This window comes from Seriola aureovittata, chromosome 1 (assembly GCF_021018895.1).
Source record: "Seriola aureovittata isolate HTS-2021-v1 ecotype China chromosome 1, ASM2101889v1, whole genome shotgun sequence".
NCBI lineage: Eukaryota > Metazoa > Chordata > Actinopteri > Carangiformes > Carangidae > Seriola > Seriola aureovittata.
The window spans coordinates 27,413,687-27,437,117 of NC_079364.1; the positions used below are offsets into that span (position 1 = coordinate 27,413,687).

Sequence of the window (23,431 nt, forward strand, 5' to 3'; positions counted from 1 at the left end):
GTTTATGTTTGTATCATACTTTATCTAGCCTGGTTTTAGTTTTAGCCTCATTACTTTGTTTTTTATTTATCAAGCTAGTTGGTTATTGTTATGTATGTAGATTATATTGTTACTCAACTCACCACACCAGCCACTGTCAACATTAGTCCAGTTCATATCGAGATTGGCAAAAACATACATAATAGGTTAGAGGTTTGTTATATGCTAGGTGTCCCATTTTATTATCATGTTCCAGAAATCATAATTAATCATGAGTCATTGCTGGATTTGTGGAGATTCAGTGTGGGCAGCAGAGGCAGATAAAATAAAAAGGCATGCAAACTGAATTCTTTTACGTACATACAGACATATCACAAAAAAGGCCCCCAAATAGATATTGTACAGGTTAAAAGTTAGGAGAGAAAAAACTGAAGATGTGGGTTTTTACATTTTTACATTCTTTCACATTCAAATCTCCTTTAACACAAAAATTAAAGTAAAGTGGCTCCATTTTTGAACTGTGACTGTTGTGACTATTGTGACAGTTGTCACAGTTCTCTGCTGGTGACCTGTAAAACCCAACTCCACTGCAGCAGTTTGGGATGAAAGACTTTCTTAATGATGTGTGAGTTAAATGCACCAGAGGATGTGCCCCTGCTCTGCCCCTGCTCTGCCCCTGCTCTGCTCTGCCCCTGCTCTGCCCCTGCTCTGCTCTGCCCCTGCTCTGCCCCTGCTCTGCCCCTGCTCTGCCCCTGCTCTGCCCCTGCTCTGCCCCTGCTCTGCCCCTGCTCTGCCCCTGGAGCTTCTAGTCATGTATACTCCTGTACAGATGGTGGCAGTATTGCACATCCATGTTGTTGGTTGACTTCATAAAAACCAAACAGGCTTTTTCCTGTCTCTTTGAGCCACTGACTGCTGGTGTGGAGATTAGTCTTCCCCTGTCTGTGGACTTTAGCTGGGTCTCTTCAACAGTGAAAAGGCTTCACCACCTGTGTGGAAGAAGGATTTCACAGCATGGCGTTAAACCTCACCATCAACACAAGCAATGTGCCTCTAGGTGAGTTGTAGTCTGATTCACGAGGGTATTCTACAGTGAGTCGCGTGCAGTGCATGCACTCACTGACAGTTAGCTAAGCTAGTAGCTGCTACGTGTCACCCTAACAAATGAGACGAACCCCATTAGAAAATTTTGCAATGTAATTTTTATTTTCGTGTATTCAAATCTGGATAGCTGTCTCCCTAAGGTTAAGAAAGTGGTGCAGTCATTGGGGTTATCTGGTCAATACGGAATAGATAAAAAAAAACAATAACAAAAGTTTAGATTTCCTATTAAGATATGTATAATATACGTAAATATGTATATGTATAATTTAGTTCTCTGAAAGTTAACAGGGGGTGCGGGAGACTCGGATATTATCATCATTTACGAAGTAGCTATGTGGTTTCTTTTGCAAAATAGCAATGCCTGTAACTTGACCTATATATGAATTGAAGCCGGTTGGGTGTTGTGTCCATATAAGTTGAAAAGGGGTGGGTTATATAATGTTACTAGCCGGCGGCTCATTCAGAGTGTATAGCATTGTGTAGATAGCTAACATGCTAACGCTAGCTAGCATGACGTCGTGGCACTTACAAAACAACAACATGTGGACAGTTATTTAAAATGTCCTTTTAATAGTGGCAGCTGTCTCACATAATACGCGTCTACTTTAAACTTCCCATGTGAGAGCCATATTGCATCAGTTCATTGTGTGCAAATAGTCCTTATGAACTTGGGAATGATCATTGACGACACAGACTTCAAAGGGGCATGAGGCTAATTGACACGCTGACATTAGCTAGCTTTCTTTAGCTCAACTCTGTTTAGATTTAGTCATACAACGTTACGTGTTGCTAAAATGTATGTATGCATCTTTAATGTGAGAGGTGATTGTGTCGTGCTCCATAAAGTGTGGACAAGGCTTCTACCAAGATAAACTAATGTAATGAGTAGCTTTGACAGTGACTGAACAGCGCCATTGTGCGTTTACAGGGAATTCAGCAGGCTGATGCAAGCATCTTGAAACGTGGCGTGTTTGATAGATTGTGCAGATGTTTTGCACACTGATTTCTGTTGCACTTGAATAGCACTCTTACTGTAAAGTCTACTGTAAAATCCTGGGCAGCATCAGTCAGTGGTAGGTGTGCTGATCACAAACCCAGGTTTCCTCTGTAGAGAAGAACAAAAAGTGAAACCATCTCTGCAGCTCTTCCTCTCAGACATGCATGAGAGAATCAGAAAGTCAGGAGTACTGAAACCATGAGGAAAAGGATTCTGTTGCCCAAATGCCAAACTACATCATTGGACAGTTAGTCAACATAATTGAAAAATTAAGTAATTTTGTATTATCTGCGAAAATATAGTTCGTTAGTTTCCTAATATGAATTTAACTTTAAACTCCTAGAGAATTGTCTGTGCTTAAAGAACCCTGATGCTACAGTTCAGCCATATTCCTATTACCTTTAATAATATGAAGTCACTGCAAGAGTTTTCAACCTAACGCTTGAGTACTGACATATATTAGACAAGCAGTACTACATAAAAACTGAATGCACAGCTGTTGAAACAGCCTCAAAGCAATGAATGTGGTTTGGGCAGAGTAAAATGACACTGCAGTGTGCATGTTTTTTTTGTTTTTTTATCCCAGGACCAGTTGAACTGGTTCTCAACTCATAATGTCTGTGAAGATTGTCAGTCATCTAGGTTATGTGTGTTCTGAACTGAAGAAGCCTCTCAGATAAGAAGCAAAGCATCTTCATGAATCCAAAGCATATCCAGTTGCTCCTCAGTTGAGTTAACACTTGTGAAATTCTCTATCAAAGTTGACCGAAGCTGGTTTAAGCCGCTCAGCCATGTTTACCCAGATTCACTAAACACACTAGCTAACGCTGTATTTCTTCCTCCATCCTACAGGGGCGCTCCTGGCAGCAGAGCATGTGAAGGGCAGTGTGCAGTTATCAGTGGAGGAAGGCAAAGACACCCGCCTTCACGTCTCAGAGTACGTGACACAATTATTTCCTCCAATTTAAGCTATCTAACTAAGCTCCAGCACGTAGCATAGTCACAGTCACATCACTGATGTTTTCTGTGTTCTCTGTCCCTTCCTCAGTGCAATCCAGTTCAACGATGCCAACTCCATCAGTCGGTACTTGGCTCGAGTGGCCCCTGCTCTTGGCCTCTATGGAGCCAACATGATGGAGCAAACTGAGGTGTGTATGTTCGTGACATATTTTGTTTGGGGTTCTTGCCTTTCATTTGAAATGCTGTCTGGTGACTGCAGGTCGACCACTGGTTGGAGTTCAGTGCTCGGCGTCTGTGTGGTCAGCCTGGCTTGACCGAGGCGCTGGGTGAACTGGATCTGGCCCTTTCCCTGCGGACCTTCCTGGTTGGACACGCTCTCACCCTGGCTGATCTGTCCGTCTGGGCCGCCCTCAAAGGTCAGTGCCATCCACGATGTACCAGTTCAGATCTCTACTTGTTGTACTATCTGTCTGTTTCAATGTAGAATTTCTGCAGTTAAATGGGTGAATTGCAGGAATACAGGTGTTGCTTGTTTCTCTGCAGGTCATGAGGAATGGCCAAGCCAGGGCAAATCCTTCTCCCATGTCAATCGCTGGTTCTCTTTCCTGAGCTCCCAGGTTCCCTTCACTTCTGTGGGCAACAAGTATACCAGTAAGAAAGCTCCAATGAACAAATCCAATGTAAGTGCAATCTCAACATGGAATGTGTGAAACTGTATGAATGTAAAGCCAGTTGAGTTTGACCTGGAGCTTTATACCTAATAAACAAGAAGAAAATGAAATGTTAATGTGAAAATGTTTTATGTTCATGAACCTGATAATCAACATCTTGATAAAACCAAACATTGAGATTAATCTTTTCAATAATATCTTAAGAGATGAATGTACTCTTCCTATATTTCCTGACTGACTGTGTCTCTGTTCCACAGTCGAATGAGAAGAAGCAGGATGTTGGAAAGTTTGTGGAGCTGCCAGGAGCTGAGATGGGCAAGGTGGTGGTTCGATTCCCTCCCGAGGCCAGTGGGTAAGACTTGATCTGGAGTTTAGGAGATGTTAAACAATCATTAGATCCCTTAGTTTGCATGAGGAGTTTTGGTCATTTTCTTAACGGGAATGTTTTTCTGTCTCTCTGTGGCTAGATACTTGCACATTGGCCATGCTAAGGCTGCTCTGCTCAACCAGCACTACCAGGTCACATTTAAAGGCAAGCTCATCATGCGCTTCGACGACACCAACCCCGAGAAGGAAAAGGAGGACTTTGAGAAGGTGAGAGCAAATGGAAAGATTAAATTGTAAATCAGTCATGTTATCTCCAAACTGGCTGCCAGTAAAAATAGGTTTGTGTTCATATTTCTACGTGTCTTTGCTTCTCCTCAGGTTATCCTGGAAGATGTTGCCATGCTCCAGATTAATCCAGACCAGTTCACCTACACCAGCGACCATTTTCCCACCATAATGCGCTTTGCTGAACAGCTGCTTACCGAGGGCAAGGCCTACATTGACAACACTCCTCCTGAGCAGATGAAGCAGGAGAGGGAGCAGCGCGTTGAGTCCAAATGCAGAAATAACAGTACGCCTAGTGACACAGGCCATGATTACCAATCGCAGTGAATGTGGAAGGTTTCTGAACTGTCAGAAGCTATAATACACAACTTATCTGTCTTGTGTGTGTGTAGCGGTGGAACAGAACATGAAGATGTGGTCGGAGATGAAAGCTGGAACAGAGTACGGTCAGACCTGCTGCATGAGGGCAAAGATTGACATGAAGTCCAACAACGGCTGTTTGAGAGACCCCACATTCTATCGCTGCAAGAACGCTAGCCACCCCCGCACTGGTAGCACCTACAGGTACCTGACTTATTGATCTTAATGATTTGTTAAAACAACAATTTATGCTTTAACATCTGAATTATTTACATCCACCACTGGAATATTCAGATATCCTACGGATACTAATTGTCAAAACTTTCCACGTCTTTTCTTCCAGAGTCTACCCGACATACGACTTTGCCTGCCCCATCGTGGACAGCTTGGAGGGTGTGACCCATGCTCTTAGGACCACCGAGTACCACGACCGTGATGAGCAGTTCTATTGGGTAATCGATGCCCTGCGCCTCAGGAAACCCTACATCTGGGAGTATGCCAGACTCAACCTCAATAACACAGTGCTGTCCAAGAGGAAACTCACATGGTTTGTCGACCAGGGATACGTTGATGGATGGTAGGTTTAGATAAATTCTTGCTCTTCCACGTTTCATCTCTCCACTCCCATGTTCTCTTTTGACTGTTTCTTGCCTCATCCTCCAGGGATGACCCTCGCTTCCCCACTGTCAGAGGAGTCCTGAGGAGAGGAATGACTGTGGAGGGTCTAAAACAGTTCATAGCAGCCCAGGTACACCTGTCAGCCAGTCATAGTTTGAAATGGGTCAGAGATACCTCCTTAAAACAAAGATGGGAGCTCATTTTGATAGATGGATAAAGGATGTATGAGAAATAACCTTCTTAAATCTCCCCTCTATTTGTACATATATACTTTTATCTGGTTCTGTTGTCAGAACAACAAGTCCTTATGTCCAGACCTGTGCAGCTTATTGACATTTAGGTGGACCATGACAAAGCTGTTTTAGGGAAAACTCATTTTCAGATACTTTCTTAGAGTTATGAAGACAAAAAAAAAGTTGATTTTAACTCTGACCTTAGATGAGAACATGCAGGTTTGTACAGTAAAACAGTCCAGACTCTGAGATACTGGGAGCAAATAGACAAACTTGACTGGTGATCAGCGTGAGTCAGTCATATGAATCCTGATCATTTCAACTCTCTACTTGTTTTGCCTTCATTTAAAGTGTGAGTGTGAGATAACGCCATCCGAGATGCACTAATGTGTTCAAAGAACATGGATGAGAATAAACAGGATTATTAAGCCTGATAATGTCTTGATCATGAACATGTCCTTTAGAGGCACTGAGTATATATTAAAATGTAGAATCTTTAAAACAGCTGTGATGTAGTCAAAATTGAAATCTTTATGTAACATCCATGGGAAACTTTAAAAAAAAAAAAAAAAAAAAAAAAAAAAAAAAAGAAGGAAAAGGACTTTAATATATATATATATATATATATTGCTTTTCTTTTATCCCCCTCTGTCTAGGGAGGATCAAGGTCTGTGGTGAACATGGAGTGGGACAAGATCTGGGCCTTCAATAAGAAGGTAAACTTTTCCTTTTTGTCATCTCGTGCCGAGGTCTGATTGTCTGAACCCAGCGATGAAAATGATTTTCATATAGAATTTAACTCTGTTGTTACTGAAGCCTGTTTGGCTCTGCTGCCACTGAACAATTATCACTTTTAACTCTCCAAACAGCAGTGTAGTTGGATATGTAGACAAAGTTCTTTTAACTTTGAGAACAAAGTTCTTTTAACTTTGTCTACATGAAGGACATAATACATTGTTACCTTTGTGATTGGAGCAACTCAACAGACTATTCTGTTCATTAGCATTTTTCTACTGAGCTATTTTTTCAGGGTAGGAGCGCACAGTAAAACTTATTTCGTATGTTATCGGACGGGTGTTCATGGGTAAGGGCAGAGTGCTCAAATTTATCCGGTTCACTTTTACCACTACAGATGTTTGGGTCGTTTACAACCACAAACTCTAAATGGATGACAATAAAATGTGATGCATGAATATATGAGGCTCAAAAGCAGAAGCCTGTGATTGACAGAGGTTCAGAGAATTGCCTGTGGGTTCACTGCTGGCATGGCTTGTTTCTGCTTTGCTCTTCTCATTCTGTTTAACATTTTCATTTGCCACCTCTTTCCCTGATCGTCATTACCCAACCATTACCCTCCATGCTGTCCCCAGTAACACTGAAACCCTCACAAACCATACCAGCTGCTTCATGTCATGTGCCACAGTTGTTTGTGTTCATGGTTTGTTGTCCTCCATTTTCATCTGTCTCTCCATCTGTGTTGCTTCCTGTGTGGTTTTTTCCTCGCTGGCACTTGCTGCTTCATCCCCGAGTCAGGTGGAAGGTGTGAAGTTGATTAGTGAGATCCAAACCTCATTTTGAAAAGTGGACTTTATACTCATCATGACATACTTGTATTACTTGAATTTTAATTAGTGTGGCTAACACAGGCGGTAACACAGACTCTTTGGATTTTCAGGAAAGTCATGATAATGATTGGCACATCTGGCTTGAGGTTGAGATTTAGGAACTAACAGCTGCTTCTGTTTTTGCAAAGGGCTTCATATGCATGTTCTACTAACCCGCTCCTCCCTGCCCTCCTCAGACAGTTTCATGCCCCCAAAGTTCTTTCACATCAACTTGACAGTATTTAAAATGTTACTGTAACAGTAGATGAATTAATAAACACAGGCCTGAAATACCCATAATTTAAATTGAAATAACAATTCATTTAAAGATAGATTAACTGTGAGTCATTGTTTGACTAACCTAACAAATAGTTGTATGTGTATGCTTTTAAACCCATTTACTTTTATTTACATTGTCACTGCCCAGACTGAAATGAAAAGAGTAGAAGGAAAAAAAAAAGGGAGCGTGGCCAGGGTTGTAGTAAACAGGAAGGTGTAAGGGTGAGGGGAAACTATGTTAACGGTCCATTCTATGTAAATGTGTCTCTACCTTTATCCTCTCTCTCTTCCTCCCTCCTTATATCTGACATTAAACAGCATCTCACTCTTCTGTTTCCAAGCTGCCAATTAGCTGTCTGAAGGTACTCCTCCACCTCCTCGTCCTCCTCTTCTTCCTCATTCTCACCCACTCCCTCTCTGCTTCCTTCATGAGCTGGTTTATCTGAGAAGCCTTCACTATTTTACCAGCCAAAGAGATGACGAGAGTATATGATAGTATAAGTACAGATAAGGGTATCCAAGAAATGTTAAGTTACCTGTCATAGAGAAAAGGTACTGAGAGGCTTAGGGGCAGCAGAGTTGTGCAGTGGTCAGAGTCTTTTGACTCTGTACTAGCTCCCAGGTCAATGTTGCTCTCTTGCACACCATGTTTTTTTTTATTAGTTTGTTGCTTTCATCACTTGGTCTTCTCTTCCTCACTGACTTAAAGAGGTACCAGATTTGAAGAGACATTTTCTGAGGGTTCAGTTTACTATGGTCATAATTACATGAGTCTGACTTGTATCAAAACAGGGTATCTGCAAGTCTTAAAGCATGAAATTCAGTTCCCTCAAAAAGGTCTTGAATATTTTTTTCTTGCTTGCCGTAGACAGTAATATTAGTCAGCTGGTGGGAGGCTCTGCCACGACGTGGTCACTTTGTAGTTTTGCGTTTCTGTGTGGTAATTTTGTTTCTTCGCGGTGCTTTTGTTTCTCTTTGTGATCAATTTGTGTCTCTCTGGGATATTTTTACCTGTCTTCGTATTATTATAACCGAACTCTGTGGCTATCAAGCAAGAAATATTAAGTCACGTCATACAGAAGCTCCCAGTCCCCTGGGCCTGTGCCCCGTAGCCCTGTCCAATAATCTACACATGGGTCCATGTCATGTTAATTGATTGATTAAGTTACTAATTATTGTTATAAACAGCTGAGAAGTAATTGTAGGCCTTATTGTTTGTTTTCTGTCATTCATCGACCGTTATGACTGTGTAACACATACTGAACTGAACTCTGTGTGGTATTAAAGTCTTAAAAAGTCTTAAATGTAATTTGGTCAACACTGCAGAAACCCTGAAAGACTAAAGCATGCAGAAAGAAGAAAGGACCGTAACACTAGGATGTTATGGTCGCTTGATAATACAGGAAATGACATTTGCCTGTACCTAACACCAAAACGTGTATGAGAATAATTTGGACGTACAGTGAATCTGCGTTGTCTTAGAGTGGACAGGATGCTCTACCTTGCAGCCCCTCTGTGATTCGGGCTGAGTTAAAACCAGGGAGTAAGATGTTTTTCAAATGCAGCTTTAAATCTCTAAACAAACTGGTTATATAATCTTCAAAATGTAGTTAAAGTCGCACAGTCCCAGGACATCCATTCCCAGTGCAACACCCATCCGCCTTGATGTTTCCCTCTCCATCTCTTCCCTTCATCCTCAGAGTCCATCGCAGCTTTTTGAGTGAGCAGCTGAGAAGCTTCCTCTTCATTTATTGACTAAATCCACCCAATTTAACATGTTTAACATTCATGGGAGATTTCACTTGTGCTTCACGCTTTATGTCCTAAATCACTAACATCGCAAGTATCCTTTAGTGAAAAGGTCAAAGGTCACTGTCATATCCACTCCTGTTACTGTTATAAAAATCATAAGATATAACGGTGCTGTTCAGACCTGGCATTAACAACCATCTCAGGTGATCCGATCACTAGTGTACAGCTCTAAGTTCAGGTGTGAAGGCACCCAAGACACTGAGGACACATTTGAGATCCAATCACTCAGACCACATTCAGAGGTGGTCTGAGTCCCGTGTCCACATTCTTTTAGCAGTGTGTCCTGGGCCACACTGAAGGACCACCTACTCTACTGACGTCCTCTGCCACAGTGCTGTTAGTCCTAACACAGTTTCTTAGTGGACCGAAAATATTTTATTATTCAAAATGGCTAAAACCTTATTTTATTGTAGAGCTGTGAGCAGCGCGATGATTCGCTCAACCCGTCCTTGCCTCTCTCTCACTCTCTCTCGCTCTCTCACAAACACATTGACTACAGACCTGTCTGTCTTAGACTGGTTAAAAACAACAGTGTATATGTGTTTATTTGTATATAGAGCAGGGAAGTGCGATCCAAACCGAGATGCATGTCGATGCCAGGTCTGAACAGCGCCAAATTTGCAATGTCTGATGTAAGAAGAGAAATACTGTGATTCATAATGACTCTTTTAAAACCACAGATATTTCAAATTTGATGCTATAAGACCTTTGGCAGCATCCACCAGCTCTTCCATGTGGTCCTCTTTTATAATCTTAACCACCTTGCCCCTGCTGGGATGATGCTTCTCTGATGTTGAGACTATTTTTGCAAATCATTCAGCTGCAATTCAGGCTCCTACACACTCAAGCTGGCTGGTAAAATAGTGGCTGAATAAGCAGCTAAATAAGAGCTTGTGTCCCTGACCTGCGCACCTGTCACAATTCACTCATGAAATCAGCTTTTCTTTCTCCACTCGTCTTTCTTGTTGTGAGTCTGACATCCTTCGTTAGTCATCCACCGAGGCAGGGAATTTTTGTGTTTTAATGAAGCTGCATCATTTTCTGCTTTGTCCTTTCATTACTCAGCATTTTATATGTCGAGATTAACTTAAAGCTCCAGTCGTCTTTTAATGACATGTTGGTGTCTGTGTGTGTATGTCTTTGTCTCTTTGTGTGTGTTAGGTTATTGATCCAGTTGCTCCCAGATACACAGCTCTGTCCACCTCCTATGTGGTTCCTGTTTCCGTCCCAGAGGCTACAGAGGAGATGAAGGAAGTGGCCAAACACCCCAAGGTTAGAGCCTCTCTCTTTTAAGATTTAAAAAAAAAAAAAAAAAAAAAAAAAGTATTTTACTTTTCAGGGCTTTGTGAAATTACATTAACTGCTATTAAAGAACCATACTAGTGTTTTTGCACATTTAGGCCAAATAAGTAGAATCTGCCTCAGTTAGTGTCACTCATTTCCCATATTTTAGCTTTTGTAATATTTTGCCGAATACTTGAAAAATGGTTTATAAATTTATGACTCATGCTCATGCAATGATATTTTCACTTGCAAAACAATCTGATTTCCATGGCGGAGATGTACATTCCTTTTGTGTAGTCCATGTTGGATGGATTAACAGGGCGGGGGTGTTTCGGCTTCTGAAGGTGGGCGTGCCAGGAAAAGTTTGAGAACCACTGCTATAACACAAACCAGTGTGAACATGTTTCATTATGATGCATCAGTAATTTAAGTGTAGGGTCTCTGTGAGTTGATTTTGATCATGTACTAAAATTAATTTAAACCAAGGAGCCTAGGAGGAAACGAAAAACACATTTAAAAATGTCATTGCCACTTACATAAATTGGGAAATACATGTATTTGGCAATAATGTAATTTGTAAGAAGACAGGATTTACTGGAGTAATATTGTTAAACACTATTGTGGTCCTTTAAGCTGCACAGAGCTTGTAGAGCCTTGTGCAAAGGAAATATAGTGTGTGCTTGCTCTTCTTCCAGGAAGAAGCCATGTGAAATAATGTGTGTGTATATACAGTGGAGTCCAAAAGTTTGAGACGTCTTTCCCATCAGACTTTTTGACCCCTCTGAATGTGCGCATGATTTGAATAGGGATTCATTCAGATTCTCAGTTGGTGCCACAGTTGTCTCTTTATACACAAACTAGTGCTGACATCATTTCTGTGCCTATCCAGAACGCAGAGGTGGGCATGAAGCAGGTTTGGTACGGACCCCGAGTTCTGATTGAAGGAGCAGACGCTGAGACTTTCTCAGAGGGCGAGGTGGTCACCTTCATCAACTGGGGCAACCTCATCATCACCAAGATCAACAAGTGTGTATAATCACTTCAGCACAACAGTTAACACAACAGCACAATCATTTGCTGTCAAGTTAGTGATGTGATTTTCCACCTGTCCATGTCCTCACCCTTTCTCACCACTCAGAGGGGCGGACGGTAAGGTCGTGTCCATGGAGGCTCGTCTGAACCTGGACAACAAGGACTACAAGAAGACAACAAAGATCACATGGCTGACCGAGACGAACAGCGCCCCACTCCTGCCCACCGTCTGCATCAACTACCAGCCTCTGATCTCCAAAGCTGTCATCACCAAAGAAGATGACTTCAAAGAGTACATTAATAAAAACAGCAAGGTCTGTTCTGCAACATTTGCTTTCAGCCTTATGTTAATGTCTGTCTGACATGTCTCAGTGCACACAGTACATTTGTTTTGGTCATTTTACATATTTGCTTTGACTCTCATTCTTTCAGTTGGAAGAGAAGATGCTTGGAGATCCCTGTCTGAAGAACCTGAAGAAAGGTGACATCATCCAGCTCCAGAGACGAGGCTTCTACATCTGCGACCAGCCCTATGAACCAGTCAGGTGAGAGAAAGGACCTGTGTCTTTGAACCATCCATCAACTACACATGTGAATCTGCTCAGTCCTGTCACAGTGTTCTGCTATGATTGTATCTAACTGTGGTCAACATCTGTAGTCCTAACAGCTGTAAGGAGAGCCCCTGTGTCCTGCTCTACATTCCTGATGGTCACACCAAGGAGATGCCGACTGCTGGATCCAAGGACAAGAGCAAGAGCCAGACCACCAGCAAAACGGTGAGTGCTTATGAAGAAAACTCCATTCAAATGTTTTCTAATGGTATACCAATGGTTTTATCTATAAGTCAGAGCTGTTATCAGCGTAGCATGAAAACCTTTACCTCTTGTCACCTTATTGATTATTATTATTTAGACACAAGTGCACTCTGATCTTTTGTTTCTTAGCATTCACCATTATGGGAGTGGCATTACTAATCTAAGCTATAGTCAGACTTTGAGCTCATATTGAAAGACATGAGCAGAGCCAGTCTTGAATCAGGAGAGACTAAGGAGAACCTGTAGTTATTTCTTTGATGTCTGGGAGAAACTGGTACGTGTCCATCTCTTGCTCCTCTCCTCCAGCTCTAATTCTGCCTTCCCTCTTTTCTTAGCCTGCCACTCCCACCAAGGCTGCCCCAGCACCTGCCCCAGCACCTGCCTCATCACCTGCCTCAGCACCTGCCTCAACCTCAGCTGGTGACCTGTTCTCTAGCATTGTAGCTCAGGGTGAAGCTGTCCGCCAGCTGAAGACTGCCAAAGCCCCAAAAGAGGAAGTGGACAAGGCAGTAAAGCAGCTGCTTTCTCTAAAGGTGCATCAGCTGGAACTGAACTAAAGTTACACTGTAAGTAAAGACGCCTGCTGTTAATTATTCAAAGGATTTACCATATCATTCTTTCTCTTTCACTCTGCAGGCTCAGTTTAAGGAACAGACAGGTAAGGACTACAAGCCAGGCATGGCCGCTCCCACCGCTGCTCCAGCCGCGCCCGCCCCTTCAACAGACGCCACCTCTTGTCCATTCACCCGCGTTGCCCAGCAGGGTGAGCTGGTCAGGAAACTGAAGTCAGAGCAGGCACCTAAGGTACCTGGATGTTTGTCCAGTCACTCGTCATGTCCACAACTCTTTGTCCAGTTGCTGTTTGTGTCCGCATTCGTTTGTCCAGCCATCACTCGTGTCCCAAGTCATTTGTCCGTTCGTTGAATGTCAAGTCATTCTTCATGTCCTCATGCGTTTGTTGAGTAAATTCTCATGTCCCCATGCCATTTGCATGCCAGTTGCATGCATGACTTTATCCTTAAATACCTGCCACTACAAGCTGGTTTGTTGATGGTACCAGGACCAGATTGATGCAGCAGTGAAGCAGCTCCTCGCTCTAAAGGCGGAGTTTAAAAAGCTGACCGGTCAGGAGTACAAACCAGGGATGGCCCCGTCCACTGCCGCTTCCGCTGCTCCTTCCCCTGCCACCAACTCTTCCTCTTCTTCTGGCCTTTATGAGCGTGTTGCGCAACAGGGGGAGGTCGTGAGGAAACTGAAGTCTGAGAAAGCCCCCAAGGTATCGAGATCCCACTTAGCAGACAGTAGAAAATGGTGCTTATTAAAGCCCAAAGCATATTTGTGTGATGCCGCAAATAGCTATCAGCTGATGACTAGTTACCTTTACATTTAAAAATACCAGTTGACTACACATTCCTTGGTTGAGTGAAACCCTGATAGCAGATTAGTCCACTACTACTCAACTGCATGGTGACAACATTAGGGATCAGGGTGATGACTGACCTCAAGACTTCAACATTATCTCGTAACAGGTTCCCAAATATCAATGATTTACTGTTTTTCCCTGCTTTGATATGAGTGTGAATTGAATAACTTTTGGTTTTGGACTATTGGTCGGACATTTGAAGACATCTTGGGTTGTGGGAAACTGTGATGTACATTTTTATCACTTTTCATAATCCCAATGATACGACTGAATAGGAAGTGTTTGGAAGAGGTGTCTAGAGTAGGTAAACTTAAACATTTATAACATGAACATTGAAAAAATGCACTCCATAAATTCTTGTAGCTGGAAACAATAACTGGTATGGGACATCAATAGTTAGTCTAGGCCCCTCTGAAAAGAGACTGATTCAACACCAATGATAATCAGAAGTTAAGACTAACCTATGATAATGAAAATTAACCAAGGCATACAAGCTTTAAAAATCAACATACTGATGCGGAAAGCCACTTGTTAAAGCACATAAACTAACGTTTCATTGCAATATGAACAGTTTTACCCAGTCCTAGTGTTACAACAGTGGTTAACAATTACAGGATGGCTAAACACTACTGTGAATTGAGTGGCAGTATCCTTGTTGTCTCTCCAGGACCAGGTCGATGCAGCAGTGAAACAGCTGCTCGCCCTGAAGACAGAGTATAAACAGATCACAGGCCAGGAGTACAAGCCTGGAGCCGCCCCAGCTCAGAAAACCCCCGCCCCTGCCCCAGTCCAAAACAGCTCCACCCCTGCCACTGCTACCACCGGGCTCTATGAGAAGGTTGCTGAACAGGGAGAAGTGGTCAGGAAACTGAAGGTTGCAAAAGCCCCCAAGGTGGGAATGTAGTTTTTTCCTCATTTTGAGACTTTTTATTGCGTGGAGTAGTCCTGCATTGGTTTGCTGCTGCTTTGACTAAATGGTTGTCTCCTTGCTGGCTGTCTATCAGGATCAGGTCGATGCTGCAGTGAAGCAGCTGTTGGCTCTAAAGGCAGAGTACAAGCAGAAGACTGGACAGGATTACAAACCAGGAGTGCAAGCCCCAGCTGCCCCTGCCCCAGCTGCCCCTGCCGCCCCTGCCCAAACCCAGTCCAACTCTTCTCCACAGGCCCAGGAGCTGTTCTCACAGGTGGCCCAACAGGGGGAGCTGGTGAGAAAGTTAAAGTCCGAGAAGGCCCCGAAGGTAAGGAAGCAATCACAGGTTGGAATAAAATACAGTTTGTAGTGGAGAGAAAAAAAACAACTGTCCTTCCATTTCAGGATCAAGTAGATGCAGCTGTGAAGACTCTACTGGACCTGAAGAACAAATACAAGACGCTCACTGGCGAGGACTACAAACCAGTGGCTGCTTCTGGAGCTACTGGGGGAGAGGAAAAAAATCGCAAGGAGAAGGAGAACAAGTCTGAGAAACAGGGAGGAGGAGGCAAGAAGGGTAAAGGAGACAAGGGCGGTCAGGGCAAGGAATCCTCAGGAGGAGCAGGAGGCTCAGGAGAGGGTCAAGGATCCAAGAAACAAACACGGTGAGAGACTGGAGAGAAGTGACAGGAGAGTGGTGAAGAAGCAGACAGGCAGTGATAAACTAGCTTTTCATCTGGCTGTTCTTTTTCATAATGGCAACTTGTTTAGTGCTAAACTTAAAAGATTTTTGGTAAAATGGTAATCCTTATTACAATAAACGCTATGAGCATCACTGTACAAATAATGAGGTATGAGGAAGTATTTTACTTTTTGCATCTGAAGTCAGTTTTTCTACTTTTAACCTAAGATTTAACTTCTCAAATAATGATTTCTAAACCTGTTCACACTTTCACTGTGGTCACTTCACTGTACAGACTGGCGGTAATATTTCTCTCCCATCCCGAGTGTAGCACAAGGCCCAGCGAGCTGAATGAAAAGCATGAACAGAAATGATTTGGCTGAAATTGAGCAGCAGAGTCAGAATGTCTGAGCCAATAAAAAGTCTATGTACTGATCTGTCTTGTAAGAATTCTGTCCTGATGAGCACATTGTTGTTAGTTGAATAAGATGCCTCCTCAGAAAGATGCACTGTTTTGTATGTAGGAGCTGAACTCTTACCAGGAAACACATTACATACAGTAGCTGGCAGTTGATGGATAGATTCACTCGAACATTACGATGCCAAATATTTTAGCCTTTGAATAAATGCTGGAGCATTGTGGGGACAGAGGCAACTGTGACTTGGACACTGAAGAAGCAGGGGACTCTGCCACTGTAGTTAAACGACTGAAGAGGGTTTTTGTAATCAGAATTGGTGAGTCTAAATGGTTGGAGTGGTTCTTATCTGCTTGATCAGTGCCTGTTGTCTGCCATCTGCCTTGAGGATAAGTTGTGATTGCTGGCTTTATGGTAGCACTGCACGACTAATCATGTATAGTCAGTATTTTGGCCATGCTAGCTGAAAAGGCTCTAGCTGTGGCGATGTTGCTCTGTCGGCGCACCACTTTGGTCCACACTGGAATATCTCAGGATGAATCCTATAGACTTTGTTTAATTCCTGACCTTTTGGCTTAGTGAAAAGTCTTACCGGATGTACCGGTGTCCAGAGGACGAATCCTAATGACTTTGGTGATCATCTGACTTTTCCTGTAGCACCACCAGCAGGTCAACATTTCACTTTGAAAACCATGGACATCCTCATCAGTCTAAGCTGTACTTTATTTTAGTGCTAATTAGCAAATGTTAGCATGCTAACACGCCAAACTAAGATTGTGAACGCGAAAAACATTATACCTGCTTAGCTTTAGCATGCTAGCATTATCACTGTGAGCTGTTAGCATGGTTGTAAACTCTTGTTTTTCTGTATTTTTAAAATTCCGTTTGCCACATTCGCACCCTTGAAACTTTTATTTTGAATACCTACTGAAGGCAAAAAAGGTTTTTTGATGTAAAGATTTTTTTGATGTAAGATGCAAAAAGTACAGAAAATAATTTTTGTTCCTCAGATCAAAATTTATAATCATGATAACAATGGGGATTATCATTTTGCCCTAATGGTGCAGCTCTATCCAAGTGTTTTGTCAGTTAGCAGCAGAAAACTGGTTTGCTGGCTGTGCATGGCTGGTCAGGTTGGGAATGGCTGTGTGTCAGTTGTTTTAATGCACTCAGGAGTGATGATCATTACACCTGCACCTCGATATACTTGTAGAGTAGACTAACTAACAGGCATGACTTGACATATAAGTGTTTCTGTTGTTGTCCTTTGTCATATCTGGGCAGTGCTTCATCACTTCTGCCTTTAATTTGACAAGTAGTTCTTAACTTAGATGCTCTTCCATCGATGAGATAATAAAACAACTTGAGTAGAGAAAACTTTAACACTGTAAAACAGACAGACTTGAAAAAAAGAAATGCCCAGAAGCTTTACATGCATTTAAACTTGATGTTTATATACTGTATAACAGTTCTTTGGAAATGACCTCTTCATTTTTACATGTGCTTCACACTAACATAGTTGTTGTCCTTTTGTCAGGTTGGGCCTGGAGGCCAAGAAAGAGGAGAACCTGGCTGACTGGTACTCTCAGGTGAGTTGAATTAGCACAAGTCCTGTTTTCAACTTCCAGAGATAAATAAATACATAAATAAATTACCTTTACAATGTAATGTTGCTGTTCCCCTCCAGGTCATCACTAAATCAGAGATGATTGAGTATTACGATGTCAGCGGCTGCTATGTGCTACGGCCCTGGGCCTTCTCCATTTGGGAGGCCATTAAAGACTTCTTTGACCGGGAAATTAAGAAGCTGGGTGTGGAGAACTGTTACTTCCCCATGTTCGTCTCTCAGGCCGCCCTCGAGAAGGAAAAGTCCCACATTGCAGACTTTGCTCCAGAGGTAGACGGGACATTCTTGAAACATAATGAAAACTTTAATTTAACTTGAAATCACTATACCTTTTTACTGAAACAAAAAGTATTGAATTTGGCACAGCAATGTTGTAGGACTGCACAATATTAATAATCCATTAATGGTGATATTGTCTTCTTTGTCAGGTTGCCTGGGTAACCCGGTCAGGAAAAACAGAGCTGGCAGAGCCCATTGCTGTCAGACCCACCAGTGAAACAGGTCTGAACAGATCTTTAGTGGACTCTGACTTTTAGATCAAACATGACATGTATATATAATAACTAGAGCTGATTTTATCGTCCAGTATTGGCCTACCACAGATATATATCGTATCAGTGCATATATTCTCTGATATGTGCTGATATGAAATCTTTTATTAAAAAGCAATAATTCAATGGAAATGCTTGGGTCAAGTTATATAGGCAGCATTTTATATATATTTGATATTTTGTTTTCATTCAGGTTAATTATATATCATATATAAACATATTGGTTCTTATATTTTTTATAGTTATGAGTTATTTTATTTAATTCCAAGCGAAGGTTACTGTTTCAGTGCCCTGATGTAATTTTGGCCAATATACGATATCTGAAATTTTTTGCTCCCTAATATCGGCATTGGCCCGAAAAATCCGGTATCGGTCAGGCTCGAATAATAACAATGCCAATACACACACTGAACATAAACAGTATCTTAGTCAGCTGTAAAACATTGATGTTGTATTGAATGAAGACGTTGGTGTGGGTTTGCTGTTCTGTCGTATTTGGTATGAACCCTTGGCACTGTCTTTGTTTACCTCAGTGATGTACCCAGCCTATGCTAAATGGGTCCAGTCCCACAGAGACCTGCCAATCAAACTCAACCAGTGGTGTAATGTTGTGGTCAGTGTCGTCCTATATTCACATGTCGTATTTACATTATCTATACATCTTACTTTTGTATTTTGATAATTACAGGCATGTACAATTGCTGAAGTCTTCTTTCTATTCTTCCTCCCCTACTCCTCCCTTTAGAGATGGGAGTTCAAACACCCGCAGCCCTTCCTGAGGACAAGAGAGTTCCTGTGGCAGGAGGGACATACAGCATTTGCCACCAAAGAGGAGGCAGCTGAGGAGGTAACAGACCTGCAAACCCTGATCTTGATGAGTCAGTGCTGAGATGCAATGATAGAAATGTTGTAGTGAACTACATACAGTACTTTTAATAGTAATAAAGGTAGATTTTTTTTTTTTTTTTTTTGTTTGTTTACTATACTGTATTGTATCAAACAATAAGTCTCTGTGTGCTTGGCTTCTGTGTGTGTGTGTGTGTGTGTGTGTGTGTGTGTGTGTGTGTGTATATAGGTGCTTCAGATCCTGGATCTGTACGCCAGTGTGTATGAAGAGCTGATGGCGATCCCCGTGGTGAAGGGGAGGAAGACAGAGAAGGAGAAGTTTGCAGGAGGAGATTACACCACTACTGTGGAGGCTTTCATCTCTGCCAGTGGCCGAGCCATTCAGGTACATTGGTATACTGGATTCATTCACTCCTTCCTCTCATCCATTTACACTGAGGCCAGCAGAATAAGAAGTTTAATTTGTAAATCTTAACACTGGATTAGATTATACTTCACTACAAGAAGTTGCAGAGAAATAGACAATAATTCATGATAACTATTCACCTCTCCACATGCAGTCAGACTGAGTTATTTGAGCTGATGTTTTAGAACAAAGTGGAAATTGCACTGTTTAAAAGACATCTCGACATTGTCATTTCCTTGTGCTTCCTCAGGGGGCCACTTCCCACCATCTTGGCCAAAACTTTTCCAGGATGTTTGAGATTGTGTTTGAGGATCCAAAGAGGCCGGGTGAGAAGCAGCTGGCTTTCCAGAACTCCTGGGGAATCACAACCAGGACCATCGGTGTCCTCACCATGGTCCATGGAGACAACATGGGACTCGTATTGCCACCTAAAGTCGCCTGCCTGCAGGTACTGTCACTCACACACAGATATGGAAATGCATGGAATTTGCTTGATGGACGACTGTCACTGTGTGTGTGTGTGTGTGCATGCGTGTACAAGACACCTGCTTTTTTCATCCTATTATTTTCATATGAATTAAAAGAAGAGATGAAGACCAAATCCCCACCAAAGTAAACTACCAACCTACCTTATCTTTTCTTTCCCAGATTGTCATCATCCCCTGTGGAATCACTGCCTCCCTACCAGAGGAGGAGAAGGAGGCACTGTTGGCCCAGTGCTCGAAATACCTGAAGAGGCTGCAGGAGGCTGGTGTCAGGGTGAAGAGTGACCTCCGAGATAACTACTCCCCAGGATGGAAGTTCAACCACTGGGAACTCAAGGTCATTAATAACATGAGAGTAAAAGTAGCAGAACTAATAGTTTAACTTGAAGTATGTGATATTATCTAAACAAAGTTTACAAAGAGCTTAACCTGAAGACCTACAGAAAAAAGAAGAGGAAACAATAAAGGGAATAAAAGTCGGTGATCACATTGGAACAAGTGGTTGTCATTATATCTCTCTCACTTGTTGTGTATGTCTGTGTGCCTCGTCCAGGGAGTTCCTATTCGTCTGGAGGTTGGCCCTAAAGACATGCAGCAGCGTCAGTGCGTCGCAGTGAGGAGAGACTCGGGCGCAAAGGTGACAATTCCAGAGGCAGAGGTGGAGACGAGGCTGGTCGCCATGTTGGAGGACATCCAGAAGAGCCTGTTCAACAAGTAAGATGCAGCACTTCACACCAAAGTCAGACTTAAAACTATACATGGCTGAAACAGGACTTTAGTTACAAATGAATATTGATCAGCCAGTAAAGGACAACAGAATATTGTAAAGCATGAGTTGTTGTTGTTGGAACAATTGTTGAAAGGATTCTACTTGTAGATTTCAGTATGGAAAATGCAGTGAAACATGTCTCACCTGCTGTAAATCACTCTCACACTGGGAATTGTTTTAATGTAATGAAATACACTTGCACTTCATTGGCTGCCATTTCATTGCTATAGGAGAGCTGCAAAGATCACCATACATGTGGATGTCATTAAGGCACAAAAAACCTGATGCATGCAGCATTAAACTTAATGCAGTATTGCAGGTGGCCAGTTGCCAGTCAGTTGGTAGGAGCACTGTGTTAGAAATTGTGTACACAGATTACAGATTACATTGTGTGCATAAACATACAAGAGGACTGATGTTAGTGTGTTATATGTGTGTTTGTCAGAGCTTCAAATGACCTGAAGACTCACATGGTGGCTGCAGACTCTATGGAGCAGTTCCAGAAAGAGTTGGACCAGGGCAAGGTGAGTAACATAATCTACACACTGTGCTATACATTTCACTGTCTGCCCTCACCAGAGTAAATAACTGATGTTTGTCTTATTTGATAGATCGTCCAGATCCCATTCTGTGGAGAAATTCAGTGCGAGGATTCAATCAAGAAAACCACTGCCAAGTACGTCTAACCTCTCACTGTCTGAGTCAGTGCCTTGCTCTACCATTTGAGGGAGCAAAAGGCATACATACATACATACATACATACACACACACACACACACACACACACACACACACATATTTTCAGTATCTCCATTTTCAGTATTTTCAGTCAGGGTCAATTGTAAAGTACTATCATAATTTATCCCATTCACATCAGTTTTTGAGAAAGAACAAAATTAATACTCATTATATCACATTTTTCTCTCAGTATTGATTTCAGCCATTTAAGATTTTTGCTCTTGTTGTTATCAGGGACCAGGACCTGGAGCCTGGTGCTCCATCCATGGGAGCTAAGAGCCTCTGTATCCCCTTCTCTCCCCTGAAGACACTGCAGCCTGGTCAGGCGTGTGTCAACTGTAAGGAGCCTGCAAAGTACTACACCCTGTTTGGACGCAGCTACTGAAAACCTGCTCTAATCTTAAAGGTGGATGAACACTGTAGCTGAAAAGGGCTTTCTTACTCTTGTTTTCTTTTCTTTTTGATCTCATGTTGGCCTCTGGGTTAATAGGAGGAGGTGGAGGAGACTGAACTGTGGATTTAGAATGGGAATGTTGGTGTTTTTTGTTTAGTTTTTTTACATATGTTAACAGTGTCATAATACATCTGAGAGGAAGTGGAGGTGAAAAAATATGCTTACTCCGTTATGAGAGAAAATGACTGTAGTGCCCTTACTCTCCTACTCTGTAAAGACAATGTCAGAAAAACACTCACCATCCAGAGGTGGTTCGTACAAAGATGGAAATTACCAACAGAGAGCAGACGCATAATAAATCTTTTCTATTGGGCAAGTTCGTCAACATGTAATGTGTCATCTTATGGAGTCCTAACAAGTATGACTCGTGAAATACTAAAAGCAGCTGGTGGAATTGGAAAACCCTTTATTATTGATATTTTTTTTTATAACTCCCTACTTAAAATTTCTAATTTAGCATTCTTTTAATATGTTTTTGTCGACATTAGTGGATTGAGTGGGTTTAGGCCTTGTAAAATGTGGCAAAAGTCAAAAAAAGAACAAGTACCAATGAAAAAAAATTTGCTTAGAGACATTGTCGACTTTTGTAGTAAAGTACTCTTTGCCTGCCAACAGTCCCATCTCTCGTAGCCAAACTGTCTCAGGAACTGTACAGGTACTCAGGCTTGTAGTTGGAGTGTTATTCTCACAGCTTTTTTCAGCCCTCCTCTGTTTCTGTGACTGGTTACAGTATGTGGCTCATGGTTTACAGCTTAATGAAAATCCTTCAGATCCATCAAAGCCAAGTGATGTATAGCTGTGATGAACTATGTGGTTAATAGCCAGTAATGTAGCCTTCTGTCACATCTCTCTGAAAGAACTCTACAAGTTGTCTATCATAATAAACAAATTTCCATGGCAAACTGTCCTGTGTGTGTTTTTGGCCTTTGATAAAGATAGGAGGACTGCCTTTAAATGAGGGAATACCTGCACTGCAGAGTTGGTCATTGGTTATTTGTGTTGGGCTAATGTTTTGTAAGACATGTTTTGTAAAACATCAGCATATGAAATTAAGACTTGCAATTTAAATGTGGTAGTGGATTAAAATAGGTTATACCTTTTATATACGCACTGTACCATCAAACTACAATATTGTAGCCTTATATTGCACTAATCATGATAAGCTGAACAAAGTTATGAATTAATGCACTATTGTAGTATTTGCATTTTGTCGTGTAGGTATATGTAGCGAATTATGCAATATAATAATAACCACATAATGCATTAAACAGCAGGCTTCCCTGGTTACATAATGCTTAGCCTGGTCTAGCCAACAGATAAAAAAGGAAACGTCCTGTTTTTATTTTCAAAATAAAACTTTACAACAAACTTGTGGACCTGGTTACACAGCCAAAGTACTGGGACAGGGTGATAGTCAGAGAAATGTTTAGCCTTTAGGCATTGTCCACATATTTTAGTGTCTTAGGGCAATGCCAACTGTTATCTAATTGAAGTTGAATATTCTGCCCTGAGTATGCATACATTATGCAAGATTATTTTCCTCCTGAGAAGAGAGCCTTTTGATTAGAATTTGAAAATCGATGTGGCTGAAAAAGCCAGTCTGAAAACACTTAAGGGAAAGAGGAAATGTGAAAAAATACTGCTGATCCTTGCATGCTCAAATGAACTGTTTCAGGGGTGAATTTTGAATCTTACACTGAAAGTTATGCCAACCCACTAAAATGTCAGAATATCTGCCTATATTAGATTCACTTCTCCATGTTT

At 41.9% G+C, this 23,431-nt stretch overlaps 1 protein-coding gene across 3 annotated transcripts; it reads left to right on the forward strand.

Annotated features, from left to right (window-relative positions):
- Positions 1-879: 879 nt before the first annotated feature.
- On the forward strand, positions 880-22,569 carry eprs1 (glutamyl-prolyl-tRNA synthetase 1). 3 transcript variants are annotated; one of them, XM_056372902.1, is made up of 36 exons: positions 880-1,036; positions 2,933-3,017; positions 3,129-3,228; positions 3,300-3,456; positions 3,584-3,720; positions 3,969-4,063; positions 4,179-4,305; positions 4,417-4,609; positions 4,716-4,887; positions 5,027-5,260; positions 5,347-5,431; positions 6,191-6,250; positions 7,759-7,779; positions 10,391-10,501; positions 11,403-11,539; positions 11,652-11,859; positions 11,978-12,090; positions 12,204-12,321; positions 12,696-12,893; positions 12,997-13,164; positions 13,421-13,636; positions 14,451-14,675; positions 14,788-15,021; positions 15,099-15,358; positions 17,329-17,380; positions 17,479-17,688; positions 17,847-17,919; positions 18,503-18,582; positions 18,715-18,816; positions 19,045-19,200; positions 19,472-19,669; positions 19,870-20,043; positions 20,260-20,420; positions 20,921-20,999; positions 21,087-21,151; positions 21,448-22,569. In XM_056372902.1, the coding sequence occupies exons 1-36, from the start codon at positions 994-996 to the stop codon at positions 21,596-21,598; spliced, it is 4,998 nt and encodes a 1,665-aa protein (XP_056228877.1). In that variant the 5' UTR covers positions 880-993; the 3' UTR covers positions 21,599-22,569. The 3 variants fall into 3 exon arrangements, with proteins under 3 accessions (XP_056228877.1, XP_056228895.1, XP_056228885.1); XM_056372920.1 differs by lacking the exon at positions 13,421-13,636; XM_056372910.1 differs by lacking the exon at positions 7,759-7,779.
- Positions 22,570-23,431: the final 862 nt, after the last annotated feature.